This window comes from Lissotriton vulgaris, chromosome 8, assembly GCF_964263255.1.
Source record: "Lissotriton vulgaris chromosome 8, aLisVul1.2, whole genome shotgun sequence".
In the NCBI taxonomy this organism is placed as follows: domain Eukaryota; kingdom Metazoa; phylum Chordata; class Amphibia; order Caudata; family Salamandridae; genus Lissotriton; species Lissotriton vulgaris.
The window spans coordinates 1,561,127,514-1,561,149,362 of NC_141696.1; the positions used below are offsets into that span (position 1 = coordinate 1,561,127,514).

The 21,849-nt window shown below is 48.5% G+C and overlaps 1 protein-coding gene across 1 annotated transcript in view; it reads right to left on the minus strand.

Annotated features, from left to right (window-relative positions):
* LOC147700413 (periodic tryptophan protein 2 homolog) overlaps positions 1-21,849 on the minus strand; it is a 105,802-nt gene that overhangs the window by 22,598 nt on the left and 61,355 nt on the right. Inside the window, exons 17-19 of the mRNA XM_086935820.1 lie at positions 21,299-21,364; positions 2,194-2,412; positions 801-951 (exon numbers count right to left, since the gene is read on the minus strand). Of these exons, the coding sequence (XP_086791946.1) occupies positions 801-951; positions 2,194-2,412; positions 21,299-21,364 (436 nt within the window). The remainder of the gene's footprint in view (positions 1-800; positions 952-2,193; positions 2,413-21,298; positions 21,365-21,849) is intronic.

The window sequence follows — 21,849 nt, forward strand, 5'->3', positions numbered from 1 at the left end:
AAAAGTTTTGTGGTAAACGTTGTTTACCAGTGCAGCATCTGCAGTGTCAGGGATTTATGCACTTCATATCCTGTTCACAGGAACACAGCACTCCCTTTTCCTAAACATCTGCTGTTGTTGTACAAGCAAGAATTCTCTACCACTTCATCTTAGAAACAGTCCTGAAATACTGGCATTCAGGAAAGCCTTAAAGAGGCTTTTTGCCGCATAACTCCAGGCTCTTTATCTATATCTCGTTGGGTTGGGTACAGATAGCGCCAGGACACCTTCGGGTAGCAGTTTGCGCTTTAAAAATATTTTAACATAACACAAGCACAGTCAGTAACAGCTTCAACCTCCCTAGGTGTGTCTGTCTTATGATTACAATGGAAATGCTTGTTTATTCTTATACAGTCCGACCTCTATCAGAAGCTCTCCAAATCTGAGGCAATAAAATCAGCCCTTGCATATGTTAACAACACTGCTGAGATCGCCAGGAATTACAAGAACGCCAACATTTGAGGCTTTATCTGTAGGAAAGTGGATTATTATTTGGGGAGGACAAGTGTCCAGCTCAAAGGGAAACTTTATTCCTTGTGTTCCTGGTTTTGCTGCTTCCGTGCTCCACTCTAGATGAACAGTTTTTCTCCACCGCACGTTCCACAATTCCTACCACCCTTAATATTCAACGGCGCACTAATTGTCCTCCCTTTCATAAAAGATGCATTAACCTTTTAAACACCACCATGTCACAGAAGATATTCTCTAAAGGAAGCCTGTTACACTCATTTTGTGCAAAGCAAAAAGAACATGGAACAAACCTGGTCTTCAGAGACTGTCCGTGTTGCATGAGCAGCCGTTGAGCCCATGTGAGATAGAACTCTAGGTGGGCAGAGGTTTCGAAGGCAAATGGCAGAAACTGCAGCAATTTCTCTACGTACACCTCAGGCAGGGAGGATCCAATGACATCAACTGCAGGGAAAGAAGAAGAGTACAGAGGGATAGCGAGGAAAGAAGTTAAAATTAGAGACTAACAACAATGGAAGAAGAGGCGATAGAAGAAGAGTACAGAGGGCCAGCGAGGAAAGAGGTTAAAACTAGAGACCACTTAACGAAGGAAGAAGAGGCTAAAAACAAGATTTCACTGAAGGCCCACAGAAGTGATGATTAAACGAGGAGATCAAGAAGGTATCGTAGTACTATAGATTAAAACAGGAGATCACAGAGGGATGATAGCAATGTAGATTAAAAAAGAAGATCAAGAAGGTAACAAAGTACTATAGATTAAAACTTGAGAATGTTGAAGGATGTCAAGACTAGACTTTAAAAACAGGATATCACTTAGGGCCTCTGGGGGAAAGGGTCAAAACATGACCACTAAGGAATAGGAAGGTGAACGGTGGGCAAAAGGAGATCACAGGGACGGAAGGTGTCAGAAACGGAGACCCCAGGGATGGAAGAGGGAACATGTATGATCCCCGAAAGAAGGCAGGCACACAGTTTAAAAAGCATTGATCTCACAGTTTTAGATGTTTTTGAGTTCAAATTATTTAGATAAGCAGAGTATTACAACTTTGATTTCATACATATATGTGCAGATTTTAAAGTAACCCAACAAACCAGCTCTTTCTAGAAGGTCCTCTAGTTTGGTGCCGTAAGGACTTGCTTTTATACTCTGATCACACCTGAGTATTCTGTCACGCTCTCCACTTCTGCATACGGGTACTCCCTTGCTCCCCTTCTTCTCCACCACATCCATTCTCCCTGTTGAGCAGGTTACGGGAGTAGAGCATCTTCCAATTGGGTTCACAAGCATCAAGTGTCACCTCCAATCTTAAACCGTGGTAGCTAAAATACAATTCTGCCAAGGGTCGCAAAAATCTTTGCTTCAACCCTAGCCTCTATAACCTAGGCTTCCCTGCTTAACCATTCTTCCTATCTCCCAAGGGGTAGGTGGGCTCTGTCCAGTTTTGGTCTAATCGTAGATGCCAACTCTCATTGCTAGATACAACTTCCAGTATTTAATCAATTAATTTTTGCCTCTTCCCTGGACAGCTCTGTAGTGTTACATTACGGTACACTCTTAGGCATAAGCTCCAGTATATGATTGGTCAGTTTCTGCCACTGCCCTATTTGCCTGCATCTCTTCTCAGTCTCGCCCATCCCCTGCCTGGGTTGGGCCTAGTCGGACACATTCAAGCATTGTCTGCTTACTCTCGGCACTGGGCACGCTCTCCAAGACCTCACGGATCAGGGCCTTCTCATTCAGGCGGAAGGCCATGACAATGGCTGCTGTGTACTCCTTCTGGCGTAGTGCCCGGCGCACGCTGCTGGGTGTGATGTCCAGATCCAACTCGAAGGGGTCAAACACCAGGCCGGAGTCCAGGGAGTAAATAAGGAGGCCTTCTGTGGTGGTTGCAGCCCAGCTCCTGCCTGCAAAGAACAATGGTGAAGAAATCAACATCAAGGTCAAGTAATTATCTCAAAGCTGAAGGAGAAGTATGCTTTTTGCTTGCAGTTACTCCTGTGTGTATTTTTATGGTGTGTTTATAAGCACGTAGTTTATCAGAAAGGAGAAACAGACACTTGTTACACATCAGACCTTTGGTATGGAAAGTTTTTAGAGTAACCTCAAAAAACCCTATGCTGATGTGGTTGTGCGGTATATCTGGTTCATCCGCCCCGCATATGGGTTGTTGGCAGTTATCATTGGTTACTCCAAAGTAGTGATGTTGCCTGCCTCAGCCCGAGGCACCTCTGGTCTATAGTGCAGTGTCCAGAGAAGTGAGAAAAAGTGTGTCAAAGTAAATTCTCGAAAAAAGGAAAAAAGATTAAAAACTGGAAAGTCACCCTAAGAGATTTTTATTATTGGTGCGATTTCCAGGTTGATTAAAATAATTGGTACTACGAGATTGATCGAGTTACTGGATCAAAGTAGTTTAAATCTACACAAACGTCATTCTATTTCAGAAACCGGAGGAGCCTTTATCCCTGGAATTTACACAGGTCATTACTAAAAACAACACAAATGGTGTGAGTAAAAAAGTCCATTGTCTGTTTATGTGTGAGTCCTGACGAAAGCTCTATAGACCCCTAGGGCCGACAGAGCTGAAACATGTCGACGTTTGTGTAGATTTAAACTACTTTGATCCAGTAACTCGATCAATCTCGTAGTACCAGAGGTGCCTCGGGCTGAGGCAGGCAACATCACTACTTTGGAGTAACCAATGATAACTGCCAACAACCCATATGCGGGGCGGATGAACCAGATATACCGCACAACCACATCAGCATAGGGTTTTTTGAGGTTACTCTAAAAACTTTCCATACCAAAGGTCTGATGTGTAACAAGTGTCTGTTTCTCCTTTCTGATAAACTACTTACTTACCCTGGGGAATGAAACAGACATTCCAATCCCTAATCCCCCCTATTGATTAATTGTTGTGTTTATAAGCACTTCAGCACTAATGCAGTACAATGGGCACAAAAATGATGGCAGGGAATGTAAGGAAATGCCTCTTTTTGTATGGTCACCCCAAAGCTTTGGGCGGATGCTGCTGGTTTTTAAACTCAGAGAGCACCGAGGCCTGCTAACCAGACCTCAGTGTCAGTGCCTCGACCCTTAAGTGTGTGTGCTTGACTGGGTGGTACCCAATTAGCATAAGCTAACTTACTAGTAAGTCCCTAGTATACGATACCCAGGGAATCCAGGGCACATAAGCAAGAGGGTCAGCACAGGGAAAGCAGCACTGGTTGTGCCAGCCTGGGTGTGACAAAGGCAAACATGACTCCCAGTCTGATACTGAAGACTGGTAGGGCAGTTTGTAAAATGCTAACACTACTTTGCCATTTAAAGCCATCGCAAAAACAAGTCCTCTTTGTTTAATATATGTACGCCACCCTTAAGGTGGGCCTATGGAGCTCTAAGGCATGGTGCTGTGTATCAAAAAGCAGAATATGTACTTTTACATGTTTCAACAGTAACAACGCAAACTTGTTGTTTTGACTTTGGAAAAGGCTAGTAGATCCAATGGGGAGTGCAGACTTACAGGCTGACACTTCAACCCTGTTAGCTTCTGACTGGAATACTAAAGTCGGCAGTGTACAGTATCAAACGACTCATTACATTAAACCCAAATTGTTTTACAAAGATGCCACTTTGTTGATCAAAGTCTCCAGTGCATGTTTAAGGTTACACAGGGGGTCTGTACCCAAGACAGCTTTCTGCCCTCTTAGGGAGACGTGCAAACAACTCCTAGGAAAGGACACAACAGAAGTCTACATATGGGAGAAGTGTGGTCTCTCCCTGGCAAGAAGGCACATGGGTGTTAGCCAAAAAGGCGAAAGTCAACGGAGAAGCTGCCTTTGAAGGGCAAATGGGAAAACACTTGGGAGTCGGGCTGCTCTATTTTTTTAGGCAGACAGGCTGGGATTGGGGACACAGAGGGAAAGCCAAGTGTGCAACCGGTTTTTCAGGGGAGTGTAGTCCCCTTGGTGGCAACACCCATGACCTGGCCTAGGTAGCTCTTCACACCAAGAGAGGAGTTCTGCCATGATGAAACTGGAAAGAACAGAGACTTCTGGGAAAGCCAAATACCAATCTCCATAGAAAGAGGCCATCAGGAGGGAGGGAATCTGGTAGCCCATAGGCTAGTGACTTCGCCGGAGGGCATTTTCTGGGCATAAAAGGGTCACCCCTGGCACTCAGATCTCCTTGGACCAAAGTAGGACTGTCCTGCTGCACCAAGGACCCGGCGAAGAGAGGCTGTACGGACACAGACTGCACCTGGTGACTAGACAAGAAAGGGGCTGAGCCTGGTATGTCCTGTTCATGGAGAAGTTGAGATCTGAGCCCAGCCGTAGCAAGGGACGCCACGGGTCAGTTGGCTGACCTCCTGTTCGCAGCATAGGGCCACAGCAGCTAAAGAAGCCTCCTGGGGTCGTTGCAGGCTCAGATCACCAGATTGCTGCTCATCGCCACCATGTAGCACCAGGGACCAGGACCCAATGCTCAAACGTAGCCCCCAAATCTGCTGCATCCGGGAGGGTCATCTAAGTTCAGCTTGGTTGCCCCAAAGGCATGTTGCTGTCAAAAGTAGGGAACTGCTGTACCGGGCAACTGGTAGCCTTGTGGTGGCTGGACTGTGGCCAGGCTCGCCTCCCCAAGCCCGTGGACCAAGGAGTATCCACAAGCAGACCCCATCAACTGCCCAGCATCGTCATCATCCTTGAGAATCTTCAGCATCCTGTATCCCTTGCATCAGGACCTCTCCACAGAAGTCGAAGACCAGGGGCCGCTGACACAGGAGCTGGACTGGAGACTGCTTTAAGTCAAAGACCAGGGGCAGCTGACACAGGAGCTGGACTGGAGACTGCTTTAAGTCAAAGACCAGGGGCCGCTGACACAGGAGCTGGACTGGAGACTGCTTTAAGTCAAAGACCAGGGGCCGCTGACACAGGAGCTGGACTGGAGACTGCTTTAAGTCAAAGACCAGGGGCCGCTGACACAGGAGCTGGACTGGAGACTGCTTTAAGTCAAAGACCAGGGGCCGCTGACACAGGAGCTGGACTGGAGACTGCTTTAAGTCAAAGACCAGGGGCCGCTGACACAGGAGCTGGACTGGAGACTGCTTTAAGTCAAAGACCAGGGGCCGCTGACACAGGAGCTGGACTGGAGACTGCTTTAAGTCAAAGACCAGGGGCCGCTGACACAGGAGCTGGACTGGAGACTGCTTTTCTTGTTGAGGTAGCGGTTTCTTCGGACCTTGCTGGTCCCCCTGACTGGCTTGGGTGCCTAAAATAACTAAGTAACCACATGGATACTTACTCATGAAAAAGACTCTAAATACCAAATTACGCCTCACGCCTGACTGCACACAGCCACAGGTACCCAGGGTTGAGCTGAAGGTTTAACAAATGAAACCAGACAAGTCCCAAAGGAGTTGGGTGCTGTATTATACAGTGAGGTCGCACAACCACACAATACACTCCATTGAGTCACAGGGACATGAACCTGATTGTGAGGAGTACGTACTATCAAGAGGGACAAGAGAGGAAATTGATTGCAGTCTATATGTGCCAGATCGGGGTTGCGGCATTAAAGGTGTCCGTACTGCTAAGCAAAGTTGGCAGATTTTAAAATGAGGCCATTAGGAAAGCGACTTTAAAGATTTGATGTTTCAGTGAACCTGGTGAGAAGAACATGTGAGGTTTGGGGGTGGGGGGTGGGGGGGGGGGAGGGTTAGCTGTGTTATTTGAAAACACAAGTGTGTAATCTGTACCAAGCTCTCTTGAGTACTGAGAAACTGGTCAACCTGGTCTGAATAAGAAGCATTGCTGTCCAGATGATTTCTAATTTTTCACTGAAAATAAGGGAGTCGGACTTCCCAAGGCCACGTATGTCCATGCTGCGTATTTCAAGGGATGTTTGGCTCTGAGAGTACAGATGCAGAGCACTGCAAAACATGCCCACACCATTTTCTTACTGTGGAACACCAATGCTTTGTTGTACCCTGTGAGGAAAATCCCACCCGTCCGTAAGAGCAAACAGACAAATTACAACGTGAGTGATCGTGAGGTTCAACAGTTCAGACCAAGAAAGAGTGGGAGAAAGATACTTCAGATTATCCAAAGACTGGCATAATGGGCATTAAAAAATAGAGAGAGGCATAAAATCATGGACTGAAAATTAGGATTTTTGGCCAACTAGAGGCTCGAAATGTCTTGTCTCTTTCCTCTTGGTGTAATCAACATGTTAGGCAAATTTCCTAGGTCATTTTTAATTTCATTCAGGAATACCCACTTGTAAGGTCAAATAATCAACATATAGAGTAAAAGGGAGAAATAAAATAGGTTTCTTCCATTCCACTAAAATTTAGCAGTTTGAAGTTAGTACGCATGTAGATCTGAATCCCATGATCCAGTGGGTAAGCTCAGAACAATTTAGCTTCCTTAAATCGTAAAATGATTGGTGTCGATGCCTCATCAGAATGACCTGCTAAAATTCACAATTTTGTACACTTTCAGTGCCATTTCTGGCTGCATTTTTCTGACACACAGTATAAAGTGTACGACAGCCAAAACAGTATTAACAACATCCCCATTAACAATCTTATTTGCTGGGCTTCACCTTTGCAGAGGAAGAATGAGGGTTGCAGTATTTCCCTGTAAGGAAATAGGTGTGAAGTTGTAGTAGCAGCAAAGGCATCCTTTGTCCTCCCTGCTGGGCGGCTGATTCCAGTCTTTCTTGAATATCCGCACAGTAAGAACCATTCAACATTATCCACCTCTCCTCTCAGTTGGAAATTCACATCATGCCTAGGACCAAGTCGACCAAATAAGATAATTCAGAGCACAACACCGTCTGGCCTCCTGTAGACTGCCACGGGCCCTTTCTCTCACCAATGAACTGCAGCTTTCACATGGAAACCATAGGACCTGGTCAATTACTCAACACACATATACCAGTGTGGGGACAACACCCAAATGAATCTGAAAGTTTCCTTGGACTACAACATCCACAGCCTCAGTTCTGGTCTTGCACTATCAGCAACAGTTGGATGTTGCGTGTGCAGTAGCAGCTTCAGGCAAAGCGGATTCCGTTTTCATCTCCAACATCTCGATAAATAATGCACCCTCCCTCTCCCAAGCGCCTTGAGACCCTCTGGGTGAGTAGTACGCTATACAAAATTACTGAACTTGAACTTTAACTTGAAACCACGCTCACCTCCAGGAATGCATCAATCCCTTAGTCTATATATCAACACCACTTCCTTCAGCAATCACTTCACTCAGAAGGCTCACACAGCATGGTACTAAGTTTCTATATTTTGTAAACAAGAATCAGACTGGTCATAATCAGACTTCAGAGATGCTGTCTTACCTCTGGTTCTATCACAAATAGAAAGCAGCCATGCCTCAAAACCATCTTAGAGCCTTTCAAAAGGTTACCAACATATAGCTACCCGTCCCATCAAATGACAAGGAAATTAAATCGCAGCCCACAAAAGGCTGTGCAAGAAACCTCATATTAGCCCTATACAGAGTCTCGGACTGCTCTCGACATAAAGCATTTTCAGGAATTTTGGAAAAGGTATGGACTGATTGATGCACAAGTCAGAAAAGAGGTATGAATGTTTACAACACTACATCGCAATGAAAGAGCACCGAAGCTCTGTCTATACAGAGATCTTGAATCAAATGTATTTTGGTTTTCAATACTTACCACCCTTCAGCCCCTTTCAACAGACAAGCTCAGACGAAACATAACCAGCCACAAAAGTACAGTGTAAAAATATTGCAGTGTCATCCAGTTAGATACTCTCTTATGCGGACAATTTTTCATAAGATATAAAAAAAAATGCTCGGTAAAAGGAGTATTGGAAGTGGGAATTTTGGGGCAGCTGCAGGGCATGTATGGGCACCTTCTTACTGCCCGGACAGAGTAGAAGTCTTGCCCTTTGATATTACTCAACAAAGAAGGTATTTCAGAGCTTGGGCTTTCAATAAGTTTATACATAATGCCATATTCATTGTAGTTGGCACCGCCTCCCTCCCTTCCGTAAATACCTTAACTCAAATAAGTGTCCTCAGCAAAAATGAAGCCCTTGTTATTTGCAAATTGAATCCTTTTTTTAAACTGAATCTGGAAAAACTCACTTGCTTTTTTCACCTCTAATACTACTGATATGAAATTGTTTTTCATTGTCATTTGACATACTTAATATAAATTACCTTGGTACTGATTCCAGTACTGTGAGTACTCCTTCTCACACCTTTGCTTGTGGCCGAGATCTTAATGTGTCAAAAGGCAGGTACAGAAGAAAAGTCTCTCAAAAAGAGCTCTGCCAGTTAAAAACTCATTTTGAAGTGTTCAATTCGGGAGAGCTCAAACTACAACATACAGTATTTAAATGTTTCTCCCGGGGTAGAAGTCATCGTTGTGAAAGAGGGAGAACGAGGCATAAGCGTACCAGAATACCATGAATGTCATCTTTCCTTATTCTGACATCCTACTCTCCCATCTTCCAACAGACTGGGAACATTGATTACACAGCTTCCATACTTGAAAAGAGGAAGAATAAGAAAGCACAAGCCAAGCCAGGCTTCAAACAACTAATTTGCGAAAACCTTTCAAGTTGCAAGCTACATGTTTGTGAGGAGATGCACCCACTCAATGCTTACCTGGAAAAAACTTATGTGGAGGTTTGCCCAAGTTAATAGCCTTCAAATGCCTTTGGAAGACCAGGAAAGATGCATTTCTTTTGCTGGAATGAGTACAATGTCTTAAGGTTTGGCCATGCAAGAGCTGCTTTTCCGCTGTAGGAAACTGGTTCTGTATACACTATACCAAAGTAAGGTATAGTGTGCACAGAGTCCAGTGGAACCCCAAAGGTAGGCAGAAGCTAAAGTAGAGAAGAAATGCGTTACTTACCTGTAACAGCAGTTATCCAGTATTGGTGTCTTTCATAGATTCACATGCCTGAATCATTCCCCGTCGCCGAGACGGGAGCCTCCGGTACATGAAAAAGTAATGTCCTAAGGACATACATAGAGAATATAGGCCGAAGGGCCTCCCCTTTGGGGCCTTTCCACGTCCTTATGTAAAAAAGGACCGAACTCTCATCGTTAGCCAATCAGCTCCGACCTCCCTCTAGAACCTTCCCGGGAGGAGCCTCAGTCCCTCAGATTTTCGTACGCACCCAGCTAGGGTGTCGGCACTGTAGTCATAGAGGTACGTGAGTCCTTACCGGGGAGGCGGAGGGTGCATGTGAATCTATGAAAGACACCAATACTGGATAACTGCTGTTACAGGTAAGTAACGCATTTCTTATCCAGTATTTGGGTGTCTTTCATAGATTCACATGCCTGAATCAGAGTAGTTAGCAGTCACACATGCATAGTGGCAAGCACATTCCCACAACCGGCAGGTCTGCATAAATCACAGACAATGTGAGAGAAACATGGTAACATACAGTCATGCATATAGCAGAGATAAACAAAGACCATGAAGAATGTGCATACCTGGATGGCGGGACGAGGTAAGGCTCACCTTATTGGAAGAGATGGCGCAGCACCGCTTGTCCCACTGCAGCGTCCTTCTGCAGTTCGATGTCCAGGCAGTAGTGTCTGGAAAAGGTGTGCGGGGACTTCCAGGTCGCCGCTCGGCAGATGTCCAGGATCGTCACTCCAGCGAAGAGCGCCGCTGACGTTGACATCGCTCTGGTAGAGTGGGCAGCCACTCGGTCCGTCAAAGGCCGTCCGGCCTGATCATGGCAGAAAGCAATCGCTGAAGAAATCCAGCGGGAGATGCTCTGTTTCGTCAAGGGCAACCCCATGCGCGGGTTGCTGTAGGCTACAAAAAGTTGAGAAGACTTTCTGACGTCCTTGGTCCTATCCAAGTAGAATTTGAGACACCTTTTAAGGTCCAAGGAATGCAGCGCCCTTTCCGCTGCCGTGGAAGGGTTCGCAAAGAACGACTTGAGGACAATTGGTTCGTTCAGATGAAAGTCCGACGGCACCTTAGGAATGAATTTAGGGTTTGGCCTGAGTACCACTCGGTCGTGCCTGAATTGGAGATACGGTTCCTGAATAGACAGCGCCTGAAGTTCGCTGACCCGTCTGGCTGACGTCAGGGCCAGCAGGAGTGCCGTTTTCCAGGAAAGATGTTTGAGTGAGGCCCGGTGTATGGGCTCGAATGGGTGTTTCATGAGTTGGTTGAGCACCAAGTTCAATTGCCAGGTTGGAGGTACTCTCCGAGGCCTCGGGAAGGATCTGTAGAGCCCTTTTAGAAATTGTTTTATCAGTCGACTGGACCATAGGGAGGGTCCCGATGGGGTCCTGGTGAATCTCGAAATCGCAGCCAGATGAACCTTAATGGAGGCGTGAGCCAGCCCCGACTGAGCCAGGTGGAGGAGGTACGGTAGCAGCTGTACCGGGGTGACCCGGAGGGGGTGTAAGTCGTATTCCGAACACCACAGGCAGAACCTTTTCCACTTCAGCGAGTAGGTCTTGTTCGTGCTGCCCGCCCTCGCTTTGGCTAGTACTGCCCTGCAGTCCTGCGGGATCTCTAGGTCTCCGAACTCTCGGTGCTCAGGAGCCAGGCCGATAATTTGAGCGATTTGAGGGTCGGGTGGTGTACCTGGCCTCCGGACATCGTTAAGAGGTTCGGGTGTTGTCGCAGGTGAATCGGGGGCCTGATGGACAGGCGAAGCAGGTCCGAGAACCAATGTTGTCTCGGCCAGTATGGAGCAATCAGTATCAGGGTGCACGGTTCCGTCTTCATCTTCCGGAGGAGCCTCGGTATCATCGGGAACGGAGGAAAAGCGTACGCAAACACGCTGAACCAGCCGATGGAAAAAGCATTTCCCAGCGACCCCCGTTGGGGATGCCAGCTTGCGTAGCTTTGGCATTTGGCGTTCCTTGCCGTCGCGAAGAGATCGATCCTCGGGGTCCCCCATTGCGAGAAGACGTGGGCCACCGTGTCGTCGTTCAGCTCCCATTCGTGGGAGAGAGAGGTCTGTCTGCTGAGGGCGTCCGCGATAGTGTTGTCCTTCCCGGGAACGTACTCCGCTTTGAGGGAGAGCCCGTGCGCCACCAACCAGTTCCAGATTTTTTGCGATTCTCGTGAGAGAGAGAGAGATCGCGTTCCCCCTTGCTTGTTCAGGTAGTGCATCGTCGTGGTGTTGTCCGTTTTGACGAGCACCGGGGAAGAGCCGATACGTGGCAGGAAGGCCTGTAGAGCCAGATACACTGCTCTCAGTTCCAGTAGGTTGATGTGTAGATGTTTCTCCTGGGCGTCCCATTTTCCGCTGACTCGAAGGTCCAACAGTACTGCGCCCCAGCCTTCCAGTGAGGCGTCTGTCGTGATGACCAGTGGTGCCGGTGGAAGGAGGAACCGTAAGCCGGCCGTCAGGTGCGTCCGGTGTCTCCACCACAGAAGGGCCTTTGTGATGGCCGGTGTGATCGTGATAATGTCCTCGAAGGAGCCGGAACTCTGTTTCCATTGTCTCGCCAGCGCCTCCTGTAGGGGACGCATGCGGAGCCTGCAGTGTGGTATGAGGAGAATGCATGAGGACATCATCCCTAGCAAGGAGGTGAATGTCCGTACCTTGATGCGAGGCTTCTTGGCCACCGCCGCGGCCAGGGACAGTATTTTGGAGGTCTTGTCCTCTGAGGGGAAAGCCTTCGCGCGCTTCGTGTCCAGGGTAGCCCCTAGGAAGGTGATCCTCGTTGATGGAGTAGTGCAGGATTTTTTGAGGTTGATCGTCAGACCCAGTTGCTGAAAAAGAGCGCTGCAGGCGTTGGATGAAGCCGTCGCGCCTTCCGGGGAAGGGGCCTTCACCAGCCAGTCGTCCAGGTAGGGGAACACCTGGTGACCCCTTTGTCGCAGGAAGGCTGCCACTGGCGCTAAGCACTTCGTGAAGATACGTGGCGCAGATTTGAGGCCGAATGGCAAGACCTTGAACTGGTAATGTCTGCCCGCTATTTCGAACCGTAGGTACTTCCTGTGCCTTACGAGGATGGGGATATGGTAGTAGGCGTCTTGTAAGTCCAGGGAGACCATCGAGTCTCCTCTTTCCAGTGCTCCCAGGATCTCCTGGATTGTGACCATCCGGAAGGATTGACTCCGCAGGAAGGCGTTGAGCGCCCGGAGGTCTAAGATCGGCCTCCACTTGTCCCCTTTCTGTTGGACCAGGAAGAAGTGGGAATAAAAACCCTTCCCCTTCTGGGACTTTGGGACTCTTTCGATGGCTCCTTTGACCAACATGGCGGAGACTTCCTTGAGAAGGAGGTGCAGGTGTTTGTGAGCACGCTTCAGCGGAGGGGTGTTGGGAGGGGTGTTGACCAGCTCGAGGGAATGTCCAAATTGAATTATTTGTAGTACCCACAGATCCGTAGTGATCTTTTGCCAATTGTGGAGGAAGTGGGTCAGTTTTCCCCCAATTCGAAAGGATTGAGACGGTGGTGGGACTGGCTGGAGTAAATGGTCACTGGCGGCCGCCAGCGCCCTTCTTGGCGGATTTGCCTCTGAAGGACGACCTCCCATAGGATGACTGTCGGGACTGTTGTTTGTGCTGGGGCTGGTTCCTGTTGCCGTAGGAATAGGACGACCGATTTTGGTAGGAACCTCTGTAGGAGTACTGACCTCTGGAGCGGCCCCCCCGAAAGGATTGGTTCCGGGACTGGAGGGAGCCCAGAGCCCTCGCCGTGTCGGTGTCTTTTTTGATGGCCTGGAGTGCCTCGTCTATCTTCTCCCCAAAAAGGAATTGACCATCGAACGGCATATCCAGCACCTTAGATTGGACCTCTTGTCGAAAAGACGTCGCTTTGAGCCAGCCTTGGCGGCGGAGCACGGCAGCCCCGGCCAACTGGCGGAATCCCGTCGTGGCTGCGTCGATGGCGCAGTCGATAATTTCAGCCGCGGAGGTTTGTCCTTCCGCTAGAAGAGCTTTCACCTCGTCCTGGACCGCGGCTGGCAGAGTCTGCAGATAGGGAGCTATGTCTTCCCATAGCTGACGGTTGTAGCGGCCAAGGAGGGCGATGGAATTTGCCACCTTGATGGACATGGCGGACGTGGTAGAGAACCTCTTGCCTATGGTGTCCAGCTTCCTGCCTTCCTTGTCCGGGGGCGCGGACAGCGGCGAGGAGGGGTTGCGGGATAGTTTTTGGGCCGCCTGAGTGACAACCGAGTCCGGTTTGGGGTGGCCGGTCAGGCAGGCAGGTGCGGAGTTCGGGGCCTTATATTTTTTCTGTAGGCGCGGAACCACCGCAGGCACCGAAGCAGGCGTGAGCATCAGCTTCTTGCCCTGTTCCCATAGAAAGTCTATAAGAGGAATAGACTTGTCCGATTTCTGGCTGTGCTCTTTGAAATCATGGAGGAAGCATTCCGTTTCTGCGGATTCCACTGCCATGTGAAACCTCCTTGCAGCTCTGTCCACCAGTTTGTGGAAACCTCCCACGTCCGCCGTTTCAGAGTGGCGCGGTCGCGGGGACGCCGGGGTAGACGAATGGTGTGATGACGCAGCATCGGCATCGTCGTCTCTGTGGTCCGAGGCGACGTCTTGCACCTCGCCTTCCTCTAAGTCCGTCTCCTCCTCCTCGCTTTCCGATGAGTCCTCCGCCTGAGTTTGCGGTCGAGTGCGAGGTTGGGGTTGGTTCCGAGGACGGGCCTGGGGAGCGGAAGGGTGCGAGGCCGATGGTTGCGCTTGGGTGACCGGTACCTGGGTACCGCTGTCGGCGTCCGGGAACCGTCGTTTATAGTCCTGCACCAGGGATTTCAAATCGTTGACCAGAGACAGTGGCAAACAGATCATCGGGGTTTTCACCGTGTCGACGTTCAGGGAGCGGCCTTGATGCATAACTTCGTCCCGGGTTTCGTGGACGTCCTGGTGTTCCTCTTGAACCTCCTGTTCTTCGTCCGACTCCTCACTCTGGAGTGTTTCCTGTTCTTGCTCGGGTGCCAACTCCACCGTTGGGTGAACCGATGGCGTTGGAATCGAGTGAATAGAGACTTCGACCAATCTCGATTCTTTCCAAGATGGCGCTGGGGTCTCTTCCGACGACGTGCGTGAAGATGGCGCGCCCGCCGTGTGTTCTGGTGATTCGGGGACCTCCGTTAGGGTCAATGGCACCAAATTTTGCGGGGATAAGAGTTTGGCCGTCTTACTGATGGTAGGGCCTTGGACTTGAGATATCTTTGTCGAAGGCGTGCTTTTTGAACTTGACTTCGACGTTTTAGGTGACGAGCTTTCGGTATGAGGTGTTTTTTGCGAAGGCGTACCTGTAGATTTAGACTTCTTAGGTGACGAAGACGCCGTCTTCGTACTGGATGAAGGTTCCAGAGGAATGGTCGAGGAGACCGGTGCGCCTGAGGACGCAGTGGTGGTCGTCGTGGCCGTCGCGGAGGGCGATGAGGCCGTAGTGGTCGACACAGTGGTCGTGACTGAGGTGGTCCGCTTAGTAGATGGAGCGGGCTTCTTGAACCTCTGGCCATCCTTAACAGACACGGAGGAGGTGGTGGAACGTGCCTCCGAAGGCTTCCTGTGCGCCTTCTTAGGAGGAGTGTCTGTCTCTCCAGGGGACTGCACCCTGGGTCTCTTCTTGGAGACTTTGGAGGTCGCGGAGACACTACCCTCGGAAGATTCCAGAGTGTCTCGGACCTTAAGCCTGTCGAGCCATTCGCGAAGGCGAGTTTCCCTTTCCTTAACAGTCTTCTTTGGGAAGGCTCTACACACCCTACACTTGTCAGTGACGTGGTCAGGGTACAGGCAATATAAGCACAGGTCGTGCTTGTCCTCCGCTTGAATCCGCTGCTTGCCGCAGGAGGAACAGGCCCTTAGAAGGGCTTTCTGCTGTGAATCCGCCATGGACGAAGCTTTCTTATTAGGCTCCGACATGTAGTCGATGATAGGATAAATATCCCTTCCGTACAAAGTGAACTTCGGCGAAGTTTGAGACTTCGAATTTTGGAAAACCTGAAGAGCTCAGGTTGGAGACTCCCTAGCACAACGTGCGGTAGAAAATCTGAGGGACTGAGGCTCCTCCCGGGAAGGTTCTAGAGGGAGGTCGGAGCTGATTGGCTAACGATGAGAGTTCGGTCCTTTTTTACATAAGGACGTGGAAAGGCCCCAAAGGGGAGGCCCTTCGGCCTATATTCTCTATGTATGTCCTTAGGACATTACTTTTTCATGTACCGGAGGCTCCCGTCTCGGCGACGGGGAATGATTCAGGCATGTGAATCTATGAAAGACACCCAAATACTGGATAATACCTTACTCCCTATTTGTGGTAGTGTGGGCGAGCAGTAAGGCTCTATCAGAGGACAGTGATAAGCATTTATTGTAAACACTCAGACAAGAAATTATGTCACACACCCAAAGACTGAACTCAAACCAATTTGTTTGTATACAAATATTATTTAGTTGTATTTTATTTCTGGAATCAAGCCAGCCCTGGTGCAGGGAAGTGAAATAATACTTTGCAAAAACAATACAGTTGAATGCAGTTGTATATTCTTGTTTTGTATACAGGTAGGGCAATTATTTAGAAACAGTTGACATATCTTTTTAGTTACTTTGTAGGTACTGTACGATTACTTTTCTGATTACTATTTAGATTACTTTTCTAACTCAGTCTGATAATCTTAAATTTCACACTGGGGCATTTCCTAGATTAAAGGTAAGTAAAACAGTTTGTTTTTTAAAACACAGTTTCTTGGGTTACACCAAACAAAACACCCTTCACACTGAAGATTTTTAGAGGAAAACAGTCAAGGTAATCCTATGGAGGAAAATAGGGTTCTCGTTTTGCAGGTAAGTAAACGGTCTTGAGGGGTGAGAACAAGGGTTCCCCAAGGCTCAAGGATGCACTCTCAAAGCACCCTCAGCAGCACTAGGGTGGCCGGGTGCAGAGGCCCATGTAATCCAAATGGGGAGAGGGGGCTGCAGGTTGGTGGCTGCTCATGAATAGGCCACAAGGTTGAGGAAGCAAAGCTCCTGGACTTAACCTCAGGGCAAAGTGGGAACTGAGTTAGTACACAAGGTGCACCCACAGCGACACAGGAGAGGCCGGTGCAGGGTGCTGATTTGGCATCGGGTGCCCTGTTTTCAATAGTTGCTGGTTTGGGATTTTGGCAGCAGGCTCGGTCCAGGAAGTCTTCCGGTAGGAAACAACAGCTGAGCAGGTAAGTTTGAGGGATCGGGACGTAGGTGCACCTTAGGTCCTCTTCTCCAGGGCTTATGGCAGCCGGATGCAGTGGTGCCTTTAGAGGGCAGATTTCACCTTACAGGGCCACTCGAGGTTGGGGGTGGGAGGGGTCTCCGTGCAGAGGCTGCAGGCGACGTCGGGGAGTCCTGGAGGAGTCAACCCATGGTGAACTCGAACTCTTGAACACTGGGGAACCTCACTGGAACCGGTGGGCCACTCGGACTCTGGCCTTAGGCGTCGGGTGCAGTAGTGGTTCCAGGTGTCAAGTTTCTTTGTCCTCAGGAGGATTGAAGTCTTTCTTTGGTGATTCTTTTGAACAGAGTTGCTATTCACAGAAGATCTGGCCTTTGTTGAAGGAAGTCAGTCCTCCGAGGGGTTCTGGAGGTTGTTGGCTGCAGGACAAGATGACTTTTAGTGCAGGATCTCTGGAAACTGCAGACGGGCCGGTAGGGCTGGGGCCAAGTAAAGTTTTTCTTTGCAGTCTCCTCTGCTGGGCGTCTTCTTTTTCCCTTCTTCTTCATAGGTTGCAGAAATCAGTCTTCTTGGTACAGGATTGCCCCCTAAATTCTGTATTTAGGTGGCGTTTTAGGGGTTTAGACAATGGGCTACTGACCTTGAGGTGACTACACCCTAGGTGTACTCGCCCCACGTGAGGGAGTGGACACAATCCCTAACACGGATTGGAGAGTGCCGGCCATCTGCAAGATGGTGGACACTGAAGAGTGGGCTTAACCTCACCTCCCCCATCTGAGGGTGGGGTTGGCAGGGGTGGGCACACCTCCTGGACTGTTCTAATTTTTCCCACCTGCCTTTCCGCCGAAAAGGGGGTGAGACAGGAAGGGAGCCTGCTCCTGATAGCAGGAGAGGCTGGGGGTCGCATTAGAAAGGCTGCCAGGCCTTTGAAGCTCCCCTGCCACAGATGGCTCTTCCTGACCTGGGCGAGGTGTGACCACCTCAGCCCAAGAAAGGCTTTGTTTCTGGGCCCAGTGAGCAAAGGCTCCCACCCCAGCGGTCCAGAAACATTTCTTGTGATGTCAGGCTGGTGTGCACTAGTCAGGGAACCCACCAGAGGCTGGTCGTTTGTCAGGGGGCATCTATGAGATGCAATCTGAGTGCATTGTATAATAAATCCCACACTGGCATCAGTGAGGGTTTATTATGCTGAGACGTTTTCTACCAAACTACTGAGATCTAAGGAAATCCATTAGGGTGCTGTGGAGTTCATAATGACAAACTTCCAGACCATATACTCTTTTATGGCTTTGCTGCACTTACAATGTCTGAGAATTGACTTGGACACTGTAGGGGTACAGGGCTCATGCAGCTGTACCCTCACCAGTGGTACAGTGCACCCACCTAGAGGGGCGTCTTACCAATACTATAGGCAGTGGGTTGCAGCCATGGCAAACAAGTATGTGTGCCATGTCGACTCTTCTCTTTTCTCTGCACCAAAACACGCATTCTGCAATGACTGTGTGTGTGTGTGTGTAAAGGTACAGGGCCTCTAAGGGTGGCACAACAGGTGCTGCAGCCCTTAGAGGCCTTCCTTGGTCACAGTGCCCTTAGTGCCCATTGTACCTTTTATAAGGGACTTACATAAGACCAGAGAGGTGCCAATTGGGGGTACAAAGGTACAGGTTTGGGAAAGAACACAGGCCCTGGGAACCTGATTGGCAGGGACACATCAAGTCAAAGTGAATCAGAAATCTGGCAAAAAGTGAGGGGGGGCGGGTTACTGCAACAGAAACCCAGCTTCTTACAAGTAGATACAGTTTTATCACACCACCTGAGAACAATGTAAAGGGCAGGTCAAACAGAAACCAATAGCATTGAGTAAACCGCCTTAGTGATCAAAAGATAAGCTTTTAAACCTCTTGTGCAGCTGAAGTCCTGTCCAAACATAAATCGAATTCCAGGGTGCAGCTCACTCTAAGTTGAGGGATAAAGACCACCTCAGCATCTTCCCTTGATTAAAGCATGTCAGGCCTGAAACATTAGAATTGAAAACCGCCTTTTATGAGCAGTGTCGACACTTCAGCTTAAGAGTGGTGGTATTATTATCACTAAAACCCAAAGGGTGCACCATTATATTCTCGTTGGTATCAAACAGATTACGTGAAACAACTATATAATCTACCACCGTCGAGCAGCCCGTCCTACAAAAGCAGGTGGAATTAAACTATGCACTGGTCGATCGTGAATTTCAAAAGTATACATCATATTGAAATGGTTCATATATGCACTTAAGAGGCCCCCTACCCAGTAGGCTTAAATTGAAGGCAGTTTTAAAGGGGCTCATGTTGTGATTTCAACCCATGGTATTACTGTCTGGGCAAGATCACACTTCATTAGTACCAAATTAACACCTGAATACAGTAATACGGTACTGAAATGTCATCAGTCAACCTTTACAAAGGGTCTGCCATTGTGCAGATTCACTTTTCTTTCCTTTTTTTGGTAACTTCCGATCGGTTTGAGCTACAGCTCCTTAGGCGTGGATAACAACTGCTGTTGAATTAAAGTGATTTAAGAAAGATCAACAATAGGGAGAAGCTAAAGACCTTCCATTAATATTGCATTAAAAATCTTTTTTTTGTAATTACATTCGCTCTGGAAGCCACTTGCACTGTCAAGCCAGACATAACCTCAGTGAGTAAAGAATTCTATAAGAGTCTGTCCTACTTCACACAGCCCGACTCTATGTTCAGATCAGTGGCAGCACATTCGCTTCACTCTCAGAGGCGTGTATGGAACAGTATTGTAGTAGGAAATGTACATTCGTTTTCTGAGCAGATCAACATCGATCAATCAATAAATCAATCAATCAGGGGAATTGTAAGCACGCTACTCACCCGTGAGGGTCTCAAGGCGCTGAGGGGGGGTGGGGGTCCACAGAGCTGTTTAGCCGAAGAGCCAGGTCTTGAGGGTCTTTCTGAAGGTGTTCAGGGAGGGGGCATGTCTGATGTCTGCCGGCAGCTCGTTCCAGGTCTTGGTTGCGATGTGGGAGACGGATCTACAGCCTGTTCTGTGGATGCGTGGGGTTTCGGCCAGTGCGAGGTTGGAGGATCGGCAGTTTCTTTTGGGTACATGGAAGTTGATTCTGTTGTTGAGATATTTGGGTCCGGTGTTGTGTAGGCATTTGTAGGTGTGAGTGAGGATCTGTCCAAGGACAAAGAAAGTTGCCTCGCTATGGCAACCTCCCTGACGGCCACCAGGGATCCTCGTGAGCAGCAGTAGGAGAGTTAAATCCACCTGAATGGAGGGTAAGTCTAACATTGCCATTTATTCCATGAGTGGGTTCTTGCGTTTAATACCCAATCAGCAGATCAAAGGGCTGAGGCAGACGCCATCCCTGTCTACAGGCTCGTGTCCCAAAGCTTTCTAAAAAAGCACCTGCTGCTGAGGGCAATACAATCGTTCTGACTGGAACAGACGGATACTTCCACTGCTTAGATTTAGGAAACTACTTTCTTGCTTTTCTTTGAGCACTCCAAGCGAGCGCATCTGTTTTTCTTGTTCTCCCACGTGTGCTACTTCTCCCCACACTCAGGGTCCCTATGTTGCTCCCTTACCAAAGCTCATGCATTGCTTTCCCGTCCGGCTTTGTTTGTTTTAGCCCCTACTTTCCCAGTTCCCCCATTGCTCAGTCGACCTTTGTTGCTCACATCCACTCAGTGCAGTTAAACTGGTACATAGATTCTCCCTATCCCGCTTGCCCCATTCTTGCTTTTTTTGCTTTTTTGGAAGTGCATATTGATGCATTGGCAAAAAGCACTGACAAAGGCAAAAGGTGGCTTAACACTTCTCAAAAGTAAGACCTATCTGCTTTGCCAATGCCTGTTGTCATTCGAAGGCTTGGTCACAGAGAAGAGAAGCAGAAGCTTTCAGAAAAGTGACAGGTTTCAATTTAGCAAAAACAGTCTTGTTTAATGGAAAACAAAAGAAATATCAAAACTGATCCACAATAACCCTAAAATGGAATCTCCTATACTAGAGGAAAAAGGAAAAGTATGACCAGAGACGGCCTAAAAAGTAGACAGTAAAAAAAAAAGTTCGAGATGGGCGGGTGACTGCAAATTATTATGGGTGACCACTATCAAATTCCCACTGGAAGCCAGAGGCAGAGGTAAAAGGAAGTGAAACATGGGTTTTAGTTTGCATTTATTTTTTTAATAAAATGCTAAAAATGTTCTCAAATCTACCCAACTAAAAGGTTAATAACTGTGAAGACCCTCTGCTGGAGATCAGCATGGTTCCCTCCCTTCTGCATGTACAGCCACTGCCTGGAGATAAACTTGAATAACACCGGTGCAGTTGTGCGGAAGGACTACCAAGTGGTATTGCTACTGGAGATCTGGCTGGCCCACCAGCATCTACTGCAGCACAGAGCTGAAGGCCTCCGGAGCACGGCCAAGCAGCCGGTGAAAGATGTAAATAAAACCAGAAGAGATCCTAAAGAGCCCTGAACACAAATGTAAACAGGAAGTGATCATTAACAGCAGGGAAGAAACCTGTCTCCACAATCCGGTCTCAAGCATCGGTGTCGTCATTACATTAATATATATTACAATATGGCCGCTGCTGTGAAGAATGTCTGAAGTCAGGGACTTACCTGTAGGAGAGAAGCGTAAGCAGGTGACCCGCACCTCAGGTTTGAAGTGCCGGGAGCTCATGTCACCTGTAGAGAGGTAAAAACAGACATCAGAGGAAGAGAAGACAGCCCAAGGTTAATTGAAGCAGGAAGAGATTAAGAGCAGAACAAATGGGCCTGGGAAGCAAAGACTCTAGGCATCCTCGGAAAAGCAGGCAGAGCGAACATTACAACAATGGGACAGAAGAGCGGTGCCAGTGGAGGGCGGATTGTAGATAGTCCATGAATGCAGGCAGAGGAGAGTTCACTGGCAGCGGGGACTGGCAGACAGGCACCAGGGAAAGGGCAGAAACCAGGCTGCCAAAGAAAGAAGGCAGAGCAGAGATTACAGGCAGAAATAAAGGAGAAAGGGCAGATTCAAGGGAGTCTAGGAAAAGTAGGCAGAGCTGAGATGAGAGATAGGGACAGAGCGGGCTGCGCAAGAAAGCAGCCTGGGCTCTTGGGGTGAAAAAAGAAGGCTCATAAGAAGGACCCAATGCAGAGAACCCAACTTCCCAATTATTTTTTTCTGG